Source organism: Schistocerca gregaria, chromosome 2 (assembly GCF_023897955.1).
Source record: "Schistocerca gregaria isolate iqSchGreg1 chromosome 2, iqSchGreg1.2, whole genome shotgun sequence".
Classification (NCBI taxonomy): Eukaryota; Metazoa; Arthropoda; class Insecta; order Orthoptera; family Acrididae; genus Schistocerca; species Schistocerca gregaria.
The window spans coordinates 451,395,292-451,413,051 of NC_064921.1; the positions used below are offsets into that span (position 1 = coordinate 451,395,292).

General features: G+C 43.0%; 1 protein-coding gene across 1 annotated transcript in view; it reads left to right on the plus strand.

The window, feature by feature from the left end:
• Window positions 1–17,760, plus strand: part of LOC126325620 (neuroligin-2-like) — a 402,316-nt gene that overhangs the window by 206,678 nt on the left and 177,878 nt on the right. Inside the window, exon 4 of the mRNA XM_049995264.1 lies at window positions 16,543–16,695. Coding sequence (XP_049851221.1) covers window positions 16,543–16,695 — 153 coding nt within the window. The remainder of the gene's footprint in view (window positions 1–16,542; window positions 16,696–17,760) is intronic.

Sequence of the window (17,760 nt, forward strand, 5' to 3'; positions counted from 1 at the left end):
ACGTCTTGGGTGCTCATTATTTCATTGCGTATAACAGGAATAATGTGATTAAATGCTGAATTGTCCAATCTATTACAATTAAAGAATTTATGGGCATAAAATAAAGCGGTAAATAAAAGGGGGCAAGGAAGCCTCGGTCGTTTATTTGCCCTATTACTAGAATTGGGGAAGCTATAGTCTCTCGGCGATACTCGTCTCTGGTACTTTAGCTACAACGTGTAATTTAATGATGACCTGTGAACTACTGTGACAACAGATAAGGCCAAACACCTGAGAACAATACACGCTGTAAAATTTTATTTAGTACATATAGTAATACATGTCAATTAAGTAATCTTACAACTGATACAAAAGACAAACAATCCTTTTGGTGGAACAACCGGAACTGAGCATTTTACCAGAGGTTGAAAATACCGCTTTAGTTGTAAAATTATTTTATTATCACACGGCCGGTTTCCAGCTCTTATAAGCGTATCTTCAGGTGTCGTAACTCGGTACTGTGACCCCCCGAGCGCCGCGGTGGATGTGTACTAGGCGCAGTGTGATACCTATGAACGCAGAACAGGTAGCACACCGCGCCTAGTACACGTCTTCTATGGCATTCAGGGGTCATAGCACCAAGTTACGACACCTGAAAATACGCTTATAAGAGCTCGAAACCGGCCGTGTGATAATAAAATAACTTTACAGCTGAAGCGGTATTTTCAACCTCTGATGGTATATAAGAGTCATTAGTCAATTTCGATGGGACTTATAACTGGATGTCAGGTGGGGCTTCAGGGAGCTTTGAAAGAACTTTTGGTGTAATACTGTGCTACGGAAATGACAACTGTTTATATTGCTACAAAAAATGAATGCTCATGTACCCCTAAAATACTTTCAGCCCAAATTATTAAGGTGAGAATAGTTACTATGTTGCGAGTTTTCTCTGAGCTAAACAAATTTTCTTTAAATCAGAGCTGCAATGTTAATTACATTTATACGTAGGCAATTCCGTCAAAATTAATTGAAATGACGTCGATCTATATTTTCCACATGCCGCATGCAAGCTTGTCACAGAGTTATAAGTTATACAGTGGATTACATTTATTAAATAATTTAACATATAAATAATTCTCACTTGTGCTTAACTTGTATTACAAGTTAAGTACAAGTTTAACAACGAACTATACATACTGTACGAATTCACGGCCCAACAGCAACAAGAGCGAATAAAATATTCTCTGTATTCCAACCACGCCATGCGCTCATATTTCCGCGATAATTTGGACGAGTGAGCCTCAGTCAATGTGGTAACTGACTATCATTCGCTTCCTGCTTTCGTCATTGGCTAGTCGTGGTACTGGCTGTGACACCACTGTTGGTCTAGCATCTTATAAGCTATCATAAGCTAATGTCTGCAGCCAGCACATGCCGCATCCGGTTTAACATTGCGATGGCCAGGTTTTAGGCTATCCTCAGTTGGAAGTCGGTGCATTTTCTGATGATGTTCACAAGTATTTTGATCTCTATGACTTGTTTAAATGTTCGCCCCGATAGCTGAGTGGTCAGCGTGACGGACTGTCAAGACAAGGGGCCCGAGTTCCATTCCCTCCTGGGTCGGAGGTGTTCTCCGCTCGGAGTCTGGGTGTTGTCTTGTGTTGACTCTTTAGCATCATCTCATACCCATCGACGATAAGTCGCCGAAGTGGTGTCAACTAAAGAGGCTTTCAACAGGCGACCGGTCTATCCGGCAGGAGGCCCTAGCCACACGACACTTCATTTCACTTCTTTAAATTATGCTACTAATCAAAGCGATAGCCTTTGTGAGAACAGACAAATGCACGGATGTAATTGGAAAGTTGTGTATTTGACATTACTAATAGAGGCAGAAAGAGGAACAGAATGCAGTAGAAGAAGTGATTATTGGTGACACGAAATGATTTGACCAGACTTATAATTTGACCAGGAGAAACAGCATACATGGGAGGTAGTAGCAAGGACCAATTCGAATAAAACTTTCTACGTATCATGTGAACCACTTCTGTTGCTTACAGTGATGCATTTGTAAGATCGTAAGCTCCATCACAGACACATGCACTGATCAGCCAGAACATTATGATTACTTACCTAATAGCCGTTAAATTGACCTCTGGCGTGGATAATAGCGGCAACCCCTCCTGGTGTGGAAACAGTGGCAGGTCGCACCGGCACATAAAAGTCACCTATTTCCCTGAAATTCGGGAGCCGGGGCTGATGAGCACTGACGTCACTTTCAATCACATACAATCGCTTACAGATCTGGTGAGTTTCGGGGGGAGGGGCGGGGGGCATCACATCAACCGGGGCTCGACACTGTGTTCCCCGAACTACTCCGTCATACTCCTGGCCTCGTGACACAGTGGAATATCTTATTTTTAAATGAATATGTCGTCGGAAAACATTACCGTCATGAAGAGCTCTACGTGATCTGCAAACGGTGTGCGACACTCTTTGGCCGCCATCGTTACTTACACAAGCTCCACTTAACCTACGGATGCCCACGTGAATGTTCCCCATACCCGCCGCCGGCTTGTCACTGTCCCACCGTATACGTGTCAAGGAGCGTTAACCTCGAAGACGGCAGATTCGCGCCCTCCCACCGGCATGATGAAGAAGGCATCAGGATTCGTCAGACAATGCAACGCACTGCTGCAGCGCCACAGTACAGTGCCGAAGTTCATGTGCCCATTCCTGTCGTAGTTGCCGATGACATGGTGTTCATATTAGCGCATGCGTGGGTAATTGGTTGCGGAAGCCCATCTTTAGGAGTGATCGGCACTGTGTGTTCAAACATATTTATACTCTGATTCTAGAATGAAGGCTTTCACGACCGGGTGACATGGCTGTTGATATACTTTTCGGGATGTGAGGTCGTGGTCCAAGAGCTTTTCTGCTCCTTACGTTTCGTCCTGGACTGCGTTGGACTTCCTCAGAGGCGCTGCTCCACTGAGACTTGCCCACTGACTGGTCAGGTGTCTGAGAGCGACTTATATATTGTGAGAAAGGGGGGCGTGGTTCGGGAGACACGTGATGAGCAGTGATAATCCATAGGAAACTTAAAGTTGACTATCGATTACCACCTTCTCAAAGATAAAACTTGTTAGCATTTTTGTAGAGCCACTGTCCATCTATCGCTAAGTTTCATAGCCTCCTCTTTCCTATTAAAATTATCGTGATGTTTATTATTTTCAATAGCTTCTCTATATAACCGTGGATAGTAATTTAACTTGTAGATAAAACTTCGGTATCCGAAAACTTCACTTGGTGGTTGCCTGATTGAAGAGCATGTTCCACTACAGCTGATTTTTCTATTTTTCCAAGTCGACAAAGATTTTTATGCTCTTTCAGTCGCGTATTTACCCTTCATTTGGTAGTACCAATATAAACTTTACCACATGTACATGGAATTATATACACACCACATGTCGATAGGGGAGGGCGTTTATCGTACACAGATCGTAGAACTTGACTTATTTTTTTGTTGGTTTAAAGACCGGTTTTATGTCATGTTTTCGTAAAATCTTACCGACCCGATAAAGAGACAACACAACACAACACCCAGACCCTGAGCGGAGAAAATCTCCGACCCAGGAGGGAATGGAACTCAGACAACTTGTCTTGACAGTCGGTCACGCTGACCACTCAGCTATCGGGGCGGACATTTAAACAAGTCATAGAGATCAAAATGTGAACATCATCAGAAAATGCACCGACTTCCAACTGCGGACAGCCTAAAACCTGGCCATCGCAATGTTAAACCGGATGCGGCATGTGCTGGCTGCAGACATTAGCTTATGATAGCTTATAAGATGCTAGACCAACAGTGACATCACAGCCAGTACCACGACTAGTCAATGACGAAAGCAGGAATCGAATGGCAGTCAGTTACCACAGTGGCTGAGGCTCACTAGTCCAAATTATCGCGGAAATAGGAGCGCATGGCGTGGTAGGAATACAGAGAATATTTTATTCGCTCTTGTTGCTGTTGGGCCTTGAATTCGTACAGTACGTATAGTTCGTTGTTAAAATTGTGCTTAACTTCTAATACTAGCAGTGAGAATTATTTATAAGTTAAATTATTTATTAAATGTAATCCACTATTTAACTTATAACTCTGTGAGACGCTTGCATGCGGCCTGTGGACAATATAGATCGATGTCATTACAATTAATTTTGCCGAAATATCCTACTACCCATGGTCTAGGGGTAGCGTCTTTAATTCATAATCAAAACGTCTAATGTCCCTGGTTCGATCCCCGCCACTGCCTAAATTTTGATAAATAATCAGCATTGGCGGCCGAAGACTTCCGGCATGAGAAGTCAGCCTCATTCCGCCAACGGCTTTGTCAAAGAGGGCGGAGGATCGGATAGAGGTTCAGGGCACTCTCTTGTCCTAGGGGTGGAAAATTGCCCCTAAAGGCGGAAGAATTAGCATTGATCAACGACATGAGGATGCAGAAGGCAATGGAAACCAATGGATTAAAGACACGTAACGTGTATTCACAGGACATGTGGCCTGTAGTTGAAGAAGTGTCATGATGATCTCTACATTGGCAAAAGATTCCGGAATAGTCCCCCATTCGGTTCTCTGGGAGGGGGCTGCCAAGGGGGAGGTTACCATGAGAACTACTTTATTTTTCTGTCGTGGTGGTTCATTCTTATCTTTTGGTCTTCTGTTCCTTGCACGCAAAATTCTATTTATCTCTTTTCTTGAGTAGCCGTTTTTTTTCAAAAGCGTGCTTCAGATGTTTCACTTCAGCATCCAAATGTTCAGGTGTACATAGCCGTTCCGCTCGATCGACAAGACTCTTTAGGACACACCTTTCTTGTTGTGGATGATGATTAGATGTTTTGTGTAAATATCTGTCCGTATGTGTTGCCTTTCGAAAAACTTTATATTCCAAGCTTCTATTGGGCCGTCTCATAACTAAGACATCCAAGAAAGATATTCTGTTATCCTTTTCTATTTCCATGGTAAACTGTATTTTTGGGTGAATTTTATTTAGATAATCAAAGAAATCGTCCAAGGCCTTTCTGCCATGAGACCAAACCACAAATGTGTCATCTACGTATTTATACCAACGAGATGGTTTATTATTAGCTTTGTCTAGGGCTGATTGTTCAAATTTCTCCATGTAAAGTTTGGCAAGGCTATGAAACTTAGCGATATATGGACAGTGGCTCTACAAAAATGCTAACAAGTTTTATCTTTGACAAGGTGGTAATCGATAGTCAACCGTAACTTTCCTATGGATTATCACTGCTCATCACGTGTCTCCCGAACCACGCCCCCTTTCTCACAATATATAAGTCGCTCTCAGACACCCGACCAGTCAGTCGGCAAGACTCAGCGGAGCATCGCCTCTGAGGAAGTCCAGCGCAGTCCTGGACGAAACGTAAGGAGCAGAAAAGTTCTTGGACAACGACCTCACATCCCGAAAAGTATATCAACAGCCATATTTATACTCTGCCTAATATTAAAGTCTGATATCAGTTCCACCACAGTTAGCTGCGTTTGCTATTGTACCAGTCTTCCCATCCTCTGCATCCGACCTCTGTAATGAGGTGTGGCCTCCCAGCCTCACGACATCTGGACGTAATATAACGTTGGTGTCGCCACATGCTGAACACACTCATCAGAGCACTCTTCTAACCTCAGATAAGTGGTGCAGCTTCCGAAATGATCATGCCATGCACCTTGCGTGTGCCTGAGAAGCACTAACTCCCCCCCCCCCCCCCCCCCACAAGTAGCGGTAATATGTGCTAGACAGGCTTACATCGATAGCAGTTCGTTGGTGACAATGTTCTGGAAGATCAGTGTATACGTAAAACAGCTCGTAGAAGGTTCCAGTTCTATTGAGGACTCGAACTGTACGTCCCCTGATACTGTTTTGACGTTATTTTATGAAGGAAACACTATTAATATTACTAACAATCATCTCGTCACTTGTGTTTCCTTTTCCTTTGTAATCTCTGGCTTTCAATGTTGACCAAATAGTAATCTCCAAGGGCCGTTGTGGCTATAACCACTTCTGCTGGTCGGTCTTCCTGTGCCGGCCGGAGTGGCCGGCGGTTCTAGGCGCTACAGTGTGGAACCGCGCGACCGCTACGGTCGCAGGTTCGAATCCTGCCTCGGGCATGGATGTGTGTGATGTCCTTAGGTTAGTTAGGTTCAAGTAGTTCTAAGTTCTAGGGGACTGATGACCATAGAAGTTAAGTCCCATAGTGCTCAAAGCCATTTGAACCATTTTTTTTCGGTCTTCCAGGAAATGTTAGGTTTAGATGTTCTGCTACTTGCGAATCCAATCATGCTGGAGGAACACGTCCGTCTTTGTAGGAAAGGGAATCACATCTAATGAAGCCTAAAGCTCTTTTCAAGAAGGCCTTGATAACGGAGGCCTGTAAGACGATGTGGTAACATAAAAGGCCTAGTAAGTGCATATCATAGCGCATCACATTTTTGCAAGAGAAAATTTTGAAAAAGTGTCTCCAAAAATACTTCCAGTTTTACGTAGAACTACCATAGTGAGTAACGAGTGTTGCTGATATAATCACAAATTAAAAGTAGCTTTATCAGTAAACAGTATTTTGGGATGACTCGCTGATTAGCAATTGGCAGACGAAAATTTCGAATCATTTTACCTTCATGTCCATAGTGATGGCACTGAATCTTCTGTAAATGATAAGGTTAGATATTTTGAGTGTGCTCGTTCAAGAACTACGTTCTGTCAATTGATTAATTTCTTCTACTTAATTCGCACTCTGTTCATTTGCTCGTTCGCATAAGATATGACTGCCTGGCATTCAGCAACCTTAAACAGATTAGTGAAAAAACGAGTAAACGTTGTTGAGTGTGATACTCTGCGATTAGTAAATAGTCAACTAATTCAGTACAAGCAGCAGCAGGACTTTCTTATAAAACACTAACTTAAATATCATGTCGGAGTACTTAGAACTTCAAATGCGTACGCCATGCTTAAGATTCTACTGCCGCCAACATACGTAGCACGTAAGGATGACGAAGATAAGATTCGATAATATTGAGTTCATACAGAGGCATGTAAACAGTGGTTTAGGCCTCGCTCTATTTGCGAGTGGAATAGGAAAGTCGGCCGCTGTGGCCGAGCGGTTCTAGCCGCTTCAGTCAGGAGCCGCTGCTGCTGCTACGGTCGCAGGTTCGAATCCTGCCTCGTGCATGGATGTGCGTGATGTCCTTAGGTTAGTTAGGTTTAAGCAGTTCTAAGTCTATAGGACTCCTGACCTCAGATGTTAAGTCCTATAGTGCTCAGAGCCATTTGCAACTTTTTTTTTTTTTTTTTTTTTTTTTTTGGAACAGCAAAGGAAATGACTAGTATTGCTAGAGGATACACTCCACCACGCACCGTACGGTGGACTGCGAAGTATCTACATAGATGTTGATTAACATGTAGTGCTGGTCAGTAGAAGCTATTTACTATTCCTCCAGAAACACTTTGTATCGTCAGACTAAGGGATAGTAGCTGGATCAAGGAAGCTCTCTAGTAGATTCCACAACTTAAGATCGGATAACGACATAATGTTAAATACGTTGAAGACAATTTAAAGATATATCAACTACATAAATTTGCCTGACAGTGTACTATAGTGGATGAAAGCTATATAAAAGGCCTTTTCCTAACACCAAATGTTCTGCATCTTGGAGAAGTTGCTGAATGACAAAAATACAGTTATCAATACGGGAAGATTCCGTGATCATGTTACAACCTTTCCAAGCTAATGAAGTCCATCAATTTAAGGTACTGGACGCTGGTCCGGTAACGAAGGAAACGAAAGTTATATGGAAATTCGTTCTGATACATTATGTTGTACATCATGATCAGGGTTCGGTAGTTGGGGAGGCTAGCCTGAGCGCTGCGCCAGGTAAAGCCGGAACTTGTATATATTTTCGCTAACAACTTCCGACTCGCTCGTTTCTGGACTACGGTTCCTTATTTCAAATTAATGCATGTACCCTTTTCCATCACCCTTGAAAATTTGTTACTTTAACATGGAAAAACCCTGTACAAAAAGTACGTAGATATCGAACAAAAACAGATTAATTAAGGGATGGAAACGTACTGTCTTTTCTTGACAAAAAATGAAATTTATGTGAACGTCGTTCATTATCAAACATGCACAAAATAATTTTATCTAGAGAATTAGTAGGAATAAACGTGCCGAGAAGTGCTCTGTCAAGATTCTAACGCCGGCGCTCAGTGCTGAGTACTTGACTTCCCGCACGTAGTCGGTCAGCGTGCAGCGTGCAGCGTGCTGTGATTGTGTCGCGGTGCCCGCCACCCCCCCCCCCCCCTTTCCCCGCTTCCCCTTCCCCTACCTCCGTCGTGACTGCTCCTGAGCTGTGCCTTGAATCCGCAATGAGGACGAGCAATCCAGGCGTAGACAGTGTGTCCACTATGTCAATACTTCCGTAAAATTTAGTTTAGTCTAAAGTTTAGAGTATGTGACATGAGATGAATCGATTTCGTACAAATGTGGTTTTGCGATAGTCTGAAAATCATGTTGGTTGGGTTCACAGTCACCAAGTGTATTAGGAGGGATCATGTTCCACCAAGGCCACATGTTTGACTTGTACAATTGCTCAATGAAGATCTGATACGTGGTTACTCAATACACACTGCAAACATCATGACTTAAAGCGTATATCAAGCGGAATTTTCTAATCTGATCAACAGTTCTATGGTATAACAGTTTCTCAACATCGTACATTTTCATCACAATGTATCTGTGTTTTTCAAATATTACATCGAGGTAAATTTCTGACCCGGGAATAAGGATGATTAACGACGCAAAATTTCCTCTGCTGATGTGCTACGAAGGATCTGAAATTAAAACCCGCCAAGGGCAACACCATTGGACCATAAAAACACTGAGGAAAAGATCTCCTGGACCGAGGAGTCGTGGTCTGTATTGGGTGGTCACAACCTAATTACCATACGAGAACCAAAATTGTAGCATTAATGTTCAGAGTATGGGGTGCGTGTTTTCCATACGTCACAGTGCCACCGTCGAGTTACGGCTAACGCCCACAGGTGCCGCTATCAGTCATCGCGATTCATAGTCCCACACACCTACCGGTCGCAGAGAACTTGTAGACGTATCAACATGAGCTTGAACAAAAGGAATAGGGCATTACTGGTGAAACTCTATTATCAAAACAACAGTAATGCTGCAGGTGCTCATCGAGAATTTCTCCAGCTGAAAGGATTACGGAAGGGTGCCCTTTCTCCACCTGCTGTGCGGAGCATGATTAAGAAGTTCGAATCAACTGGAGAACTAGGCGTCGCTCCAGGAAGAGACCGACGACCGGTTGCACTACAGGTGGTTGATAAAATCGCTGTTGCTATGGGAAACAACACTGTGCGCAATTCGCGATCGTCAGGCAGTGCGCGAGCACGACAGTAGAAAATCCCGTGTTCCACTGCACGGAAGGCGCTTCTAACATTTATCAAATGGTATCCATACAGTACCCGAGTCCCTGTGACTTCCGGGAGCCGGCTGTGGTGGCCTTGCGGTTCTAGGCACTTCAGTCCGGAACCGCGCGACAGCTACGGTCGCAGGTTCGAATCCTGCCTTTGGCATGGATATGTGTGATGTCCTTAGGTTAGTTAGGTTTAAGTAGTTCTAAGTTCTAGGGGACTGATGACCTCAGATATTAAGTCCCATAGTGCACAGTGTCATTAGAACCATTTTGAACCTGTGACTTTTGGTTTTGGGACTACCTGAAGGACAGTGTCTACGGTTCTATGTCACGCGGGATTTCAGTGTTACGTCATGACTGCAGCTTGTACCAACTAATAAACATAAAGTTAAAGACATAACTTTGTTTTCTCGATGTAGTTATTAATAATCCTGAGGCTACCCCTTTTACATCTGTTTCGGTGTATTGGGAAACTATCAGTTGTAAGTAGCTTCAGTTAACAGTCTTCAGTGCTTTCGATGCAACTTTTTGTTTTTTGTTGCACGTAATTTTTTTGACTATCTCAAGGTACCTTATCGGTTTTAAAATCTCTTGAACAAATTACTGTAAATGCCCGTTTGAATGCCTTGCAGTTCAGAATCGGTATGCCGATCAGGCAAAGCTGCCATGAGCATTGAACCAATAATCCCACCGACGCACCACTTTGAAGGTACCCGTTTAGTAAACTACCGTATTCTGCTCCTTAAAGAAGTCCATAAGTGCCTCCTATACATGCTCTTCCGACAAAAATCATCGACTCTTAAGTCGAAGGTGTGATAATAGCATGGGGAGAGATTATGTCTATATTGCGGGTTCTCACGTATCTCGCACGTGAGTTGATGTAACTTCTGCGCTGTGACGTTTACGATATGAGGACGTGCGTTACCACTGTCACAGACCACATCGATGATGTGCTACACCATACACATCCCCATTTTCTGATGGATGTCTACAGATGTTTGTCCTTCAGCAGAAAAAACAATTAATATCAGTACTTTGGTCCTCTTTGGCCGCATTTTGATATTAACCTCGCCATAGTTCTTCGTTTCTCCGTTTTTACAGTTACCGCACTCACGTGAGAAAAACTCTAATTTCGCACTATTCTCTTGTCTTACTCATTGGCATCGCATTTGCGCTACCTTGCATATACGCAGCAGCAACGCCCTCAAACGGAAAGTTTTTAATCACTACTTATACACAGTGTTGTTTCTCCTAAGAGACGTCAGACGCATTGTCTTTGGTGTGCCGGCAGGTATGTTCAGGTTCATTTCGTCGACAGTGGGAATCGCGTGAAAGATGTGATGAGGAGTATTTGTTTCGGCTGACTTCATCTGAACATTCCAGAGAGAGAGAGAGTTGCAAATATCTGCTGAAACATCAGAGAAAGGGCGCCTGCTGGCTCTTCGGAAAGACACCCTGTATATGAATAAGAAGCTTAAGCTGACTGAAGATTTTAGATCGTCATGTGTACAAATCTTGGGGGCCAGTAGAGGAGCTCTGCTCTAACTTTTAGTTACTCCATCAAAATTAATGTTACCAGAAAATCGCTTCACGGGTGGATTAACCTTTCTCATCCACTAACTTCTGACCTTTGAGAGTGGGTAGTGTTTTGCTTTCGGTTTTAATGTTTAATGCTTTTCACCGTTTGAGTAAATCAAAGCAATTTCATGCTTGCTGCTCAACACATTTATTTTCTTGTGGTAAGTATCTCAGGAAAACACATATATAAATAAAAGGAATGAAATCTCCCGTCTAATGTGCATGAAACGAAATAATACGAATCTTGGCATTACCATCCGGATTCGTGCCGGAAATGGGGCCGTGTCAGTGACATTACCACCAAATCACAGAAGCGATGATCCTCCCTGCGGCATAACTGTCGCTCACTAATTGGTGCGAGCAAACTGGCAAGGAATTCAGCAATCCTCTGGGGGGCGCCTCATTAAAATTAATCACGGAACGAGGCGCGGCGACCCGACAACCGTGATGGAGGGAAGGGAACAGAACAGGGCCACCCGCCGAGGCGGAAGGCGGAATCCAATTTTTGGGGCTCAAAGTTGCGCTCAGTCCCCCGTCCACTTAGAAAGCCGCCAGCTCCGCCGACCCCGTGAACAGACTGCTCCTTTAATCTCCTAACCACAATAAGCTTTTATTATCTGCCGAAAGTTTTCAAAAAATTCACGAAGAGGATTTGAAAGAAAGAACGTTATTCTTTAATTGATTTTCCGGAGAGATAGGGCTTACCAGGGCAGCGGCTGTATTTAGGCTTCTTTCTATAGCCCAATTTATTTTCTTCTTGTGCCATGTTCCTTTACCAGCATCAATGTCCGTTCCATTAATCTCTCGATCAAGCTAAACAGTACGGAATATGACAGAAGGTAGTACAAAGCTTATACATAGAGAACTTCCGTGCTCTGCAAACATATTGAACAATCTTAATACAACGATTGCGAACAATTCTATTGCTCTGTCTGGATGAGTCTTGTTGCTATCATTGTGCTCACTTACTTATTTAGCTTCTTGTTCATTGACATGGGTTAATCCATAGCATAATCGAACTAGTGCCCATTATGGAAACTTCAGCACCAGGTCGTAATGCGTTTCCATTTGTTACGTAAAAATCCTCTTGGAACTTTTCAAATAAAACGAACTTTGTTAACATTCTAAATCGTTATTCTTCATGTCTACGTATTTTTCGACATAGTTACCCAGGTGACGAGGACATTTCGCCCAACCAGTTTGTTGATTACTTTGCTGTTGAGTCTTCGAGTTTGTTGATGGAGCGACCACCTCGGGTATGCTTGCACCGCTTCAATTCCATCAAAATCAAGTCATCGAAGTTGTTTAAGTTTTGGAAACAGATGGAAATTAGGAACTGTGTGGATTATTGTAAATGTCGGAGTGCTCTTGCATGGTCTGACACTGTCATGCTCAATATGTGGACGAAGTCTTCGAATTTGTGCTTTCAGTTTTCTGAGGGTCTCTCACGCACCGACATTGTTAGGTTACACACCGCCTTGTTACACTTTACAATCCTGAGGCCCCTAGCGGAAGAGGGTTGCAACCTGCATCAGATAAACGGGAAAGACGGATGAGTAGCATGCAAGACACGCAATACTTCAACCAATATTGAGAACAAAATAAAAAATTTGGACTCATTAGTTCTCAGGATACCGTAGTAGATATAAAGGCATGTGTATCACACTGTACCTGAGTAAGAACACTTCCAATTCCATAATCATACTACACTAAATTGAAAATTGCAGTCATCAAACACATTCAACAATCTTCACACGAATCAATTGATTTACGTAGATGCATCTTAGTTTGAAATTTTCTTCGTTTTCCTTGTGAGCTACATTAAATTATGAGAGTTCATTGGCAACAGAAATATTCTTCTAGAAATCTTATGACTATAAAAAATCGATTCATTCCCGCTGTTTCTGAATCAATTTTCTTATATTCGCCGAAGCTCAGCTGAATACCACTTGTTCTGCTATTGGATAAGGTATTAATTTAATAAAATGGCACTTTAATATGTATTGACTTACCGGTATATGGTGAAAATCGTCTCTGGGGTAAAGGATTTTGAATTTTGTTACAACTTAGGTTCGCCTGGCGCTCAGTAATTGCTGCACCCAGTACCAGTCAAATACCAATCAGGAGATAATGTTACCTTAACTTGAGGCCATTCTAGTGGCTTCACCACTTTACCCGCTGGTTTCTATTCTTTTAGCGTTTTCTATGCCGAAAATATTTACAGGTACTTTAAGAATTCAGGAAATACATTATCTTTGTTTAAATTTACGGATGGCAAGTTTTGTAAATATTGCTAGGGTAAGGTCACCTAATATGTAACTATCAGAATAGTTCACATAATGTTCACGAAAACATATGACGAGGTCAGAAAGACATGAAAGAATTGGTTACGGGGTCTTATTTTACTGGAATAGCTGTACTGCAAGGCGGCCTACAGAATAAAAGCAGTGCCTGTGTTATATACAAGAACGTCATCCCATTATCATATATCTAATGAATTTCTTTCCCTTTCTCTTTAAACAAGTGTCTAGGAAACTGCGAAGGAGTGCTACATAAGCTTCAAAACTATATCAAAACAGAATTCTTTGTTTAAGTTGCAACTGTATTACTAGGCATAAGGGATTCAGTGGTGGGGGTACACTGTTCCGCCACAGTACGAATCTGATATACAGGGTGGTCAGAAACAGTAAGAAAAGCTTGCAGGGTAGACTGTGCAGATATGTGATTGTTAACAAAAGAAGTCGATACGTTGCGCCGTTCACTAGTTAATTAGCATTGAAGCTTCCAATCAGATTTTTCTTGTCCAAGTGCAAGCGGCCCAACAGAGACTGCGTCGCCAAACGTGTCCGTTTGGTTTTTTGAAAATTAACCAAGAGGGCGATAAGAAAAACTGACGCTAACTGTATCTGCAAGCCTCTAGAATCTACACTCACAATGGCCTCACTTGCTAACTTCAGTGTTCATTAACTCGGAAACGGCGCAACGTATCGAATTTTTTCTTTAAGAATTAATTATTAGTACAGCCTAACGTGCAACATTCTTACAAGCTTTTCATATGTTTTTGACCACCTTCAATAGTGAAATGAATGAGCGTAGCGAATATAAGAAAAAGCTACTTTCATGGTAGTCATACCTAAGAACAGAAACTCAAAACAGGACAAACCTCTTTCATACTTCGCCTGGTTGCTAGTATTCCCATTACATGTGATTCCCCTATTGAAGGATACAAGTAAAATGAGTGGACGCAGAGGGAGTCAACTGGATTAAACCAGAAGTTCTATTATTCCTTATATACCCTGTTTGGTTCCTGAAACATGTCATAAAACAAATGACTTTACAGATACAGAAAATTGGGAAAAAATCAGACTTCCGTACAAAATCACCGTCCAAGTGCGCATAGGAGAGGGACACCATTAGTACTGTGACAGTCCTACGACTGATTAAATCTGTACAAAATCCAACTCGCCTCGCTCCCATGCTCGTTGATGGAAAAATCTCAGGGACCAACAGCCCAAACTACATCAAAAGTTTTTGAGGGATGCCACACTCCTCCCTCTATCAGAAGACAAGAGAGACGATGTCAGTGCCTTGTCCTCGGAAGTTTTAGTAGGTGCAGCCCTACAGTATAAAAAAACGCGCCCCTCGCAGGTCGGTCTGAAGGAACCAATCGCGAAGGCGTTCGTTAAGAAAACGTACACAATTAACGAGCCGTTGAGAGGCGCGTCAAGCCAGCTTCGAAAGTGAAGCTCCACTTCCACTCTCAGGGCTATGCTGCAAAGTTGAGCCAAGGAAGTTCAGCACGTTGCATGTGTTCGCAATTACAGCCACATTCACTCATTCCAGGACTCAGCAATGCTTAGCGCAGGTTGTTATAGGTAGATGGGGTGCTGAATATCGAATTTGCACTACTGGCCATTAAAGTTCCTACACCATGAAGATGAGGTGCTACAGACGCGAAATTTAAACGACAGGAAGACGATGCTGTGATATGCAAATGATTAGCTTTTCAGAGCATTCACACAAGGTTGGCTCCGCTGGAGACACATACAACGTGCTGACATGAGGAAAGTTTCCAACCGATTTCTCATACACAAACATCAGCTGATCGGCGTTGCCTGGTGAAACGTTGTTGTGATGCCTAGTGCAAGGAGGAGAAACGCGAACCCTCACGTTTCCGACTTTGATAAAGGTCGGATTGTAGCCTATCGCGATTGCGGTTTATTGCACCGCGACATAGCTGATCGCGTTAGTCGAGATCCAATGACTGTTAGCAGAATATGGAATCGGGGGGTTCAGGAGGGTTATACGGAACGCCGTGTTGGATCCCAACGGCCTTGTATCACTATCAGCCGAAATGACAGGCATCTTATCCGCATGGCTGTAACGCATCCTGCAGCCACGTCTCGATCCCTGAGTCAACAGATGGGGACGTTTGCAAGACAACAACCATCTGCACGAACAGTTTGACGACGTTCGCAGCAGCATGGACTATCAGCTCGGAGATCATGGATGCGGTTACTCTTGACGCTGCATCACAGACAGGAGCGCCTGCGATGGTGTACTCAACGACGAACTCGGGTGCACGAATGGCAAAACGTCATTTTTTCGGATAAATCCAGGATCTGTTTACAACATCATGATGGTCGCATGCCTGTTTGCTGACATCGCGGTGAACGCACATTGGAAGCGTGTATTCGTCATCGCCGTACTGGCGTATCACTCGGCGTTATGGCATGGGGTGCCATTGGTTACACGTCTCGGTCATCTCTTGTTGGCATTTTCGGCACTTTGAACAGTGGACGTTACGTTTAAGATGTGTTACGACCCGTGGCTCTACCCTTACTTCAATCCCTGCGATACCCTAATTTCAGCAGGATAATGCACGACCGCATGTTGCAGGTCCTGTACGGGCCTTTCTGGATACAGAAAATGTTCGACAACTGCCCTGACCAGTTGTGTAATTAAATGAAAATAGAACACTCAATTTCGGTCCTAAGCAAGATTTTTTCCCCGACAAGGAAAGCTTGTTAGAAAGCACAGGCAGAGAAAAGACATTTTACCGGCTTGATGCAACCGCGATGAGGTGATTTTTCAGGTGAAACGTTTCCCGGACAGCCAAAATGTGACCGTCTATAACTAAGGTTTCCGTTAAGTCATCCTTCTGTAGCAATGTAATGTCGATGCGTAGAGGACACCAAGTATTAATGTGCAGCTCTATTTTCTCTGGGTGATACATAGTCCTTTGAGACTACAGTTTGTATTCGCGTGCCATCACAGCGTTATATGTTCACGACAATATTGAAGTTAGTTTACTAGACGAGGGTGTACCGTGATTGTCATCGTTCCGTCTGTAAAACAAACACGCACCCACACACCCACCCACTCACACACACACACACACACACACACACACACACACACACACACGCAGATACGGAACAGTTGTCGCAGCTAAATGATTAACTGACGGCCGGTAATGTTTGCAGGGAACAGAGGTCTGGAAGCTCCGTATGCGGTGGTGGTGTACATCCATGGCGAGTCCTTCGAATGGAACTCTGGAAATCCTTACGACGGCAGTGTTCTGGCCAGCTACGGCCACGTCATCGTCGTCACCTTCAACTACCGGCTCGGCATTCTCGGTAAGCACACTATTTACTACAAAAATGTGATCACTATTTTACAGCACGAAATGTATGAGAAATAGCTGGGTTTTCAGTACAGAAACAATAAGATCTGTCATGAGTTGTGAGGTTTAGAACTGAGCTTCCATCATTTACTTGCCGCTTTTCAATTTGTTATTTTTAACGTTTTTCAATAAAAGTGCGTGTACAACATTTTATATGGCAGTTTTCTCAAAAATATTATTTAAATATTTTAAGTGTTAGAAATATGTGCATATGTAACTCCAGTCAGTGAAGAGTTAAATTCCTTGTGGGGTAAATCTATGATTCCATGTCAGCTTTTTGACAGATTGCAACTGTGTGCCAGAACGGGACTGCAAACCAAAACGTTGCCATTCGCGCGTAATGCTCTCACTGACGAAACTATCCACGCGCGACACACCCTTCCCTCACGCATTCTATCATGACAGCACCTCCTTCCTACATTCTAATCATAACTAATGCTTCTTTGCATACCTTGAAATACTCATACTTTTTTGAAGAAGAGGATGGAAAGAAGACGGTTTAAAGTACTACAGGATACAAGGTCACTAGTAGTGGAGAAAGAGATCAGATTGTCGAAATGTGTGGTAGGAGATCTGCCGCACTTGTCCTTAGAAGATTACACGTTGTAGAGAAATATCTTAGTTGCAGCTTTGGGACTGTTCTCAAAATCAGTGTTGCACTGTGCGCCGAAATGTGAGCTTTCCCAAACCTCATGAACCTTTAAATCAGTTTACCGCGCCATGTAATTAAACTTCATAATGAAGTGAGTTCCCTACCTAAGGGCTTATGCAACGAAGTTATGCTCAACAACAGAGATAACATAAATAAATTGGAATTTCATGTTTCTGTACGTGGGAGGTTCGCTCTCGAGACAACTGTTAATTATAACTTACTCCAACATTACCGCTGAGTAATACATATTCCAGTGGCTGCCGCCACAGTCAAGAATGAGATTATTTTATTTTAAATTATTTTAAGTTCCTATGCCACAATATAAAACGTGTTTAAAGTATTCTTACTATGTGTGTTGTTTCTCCC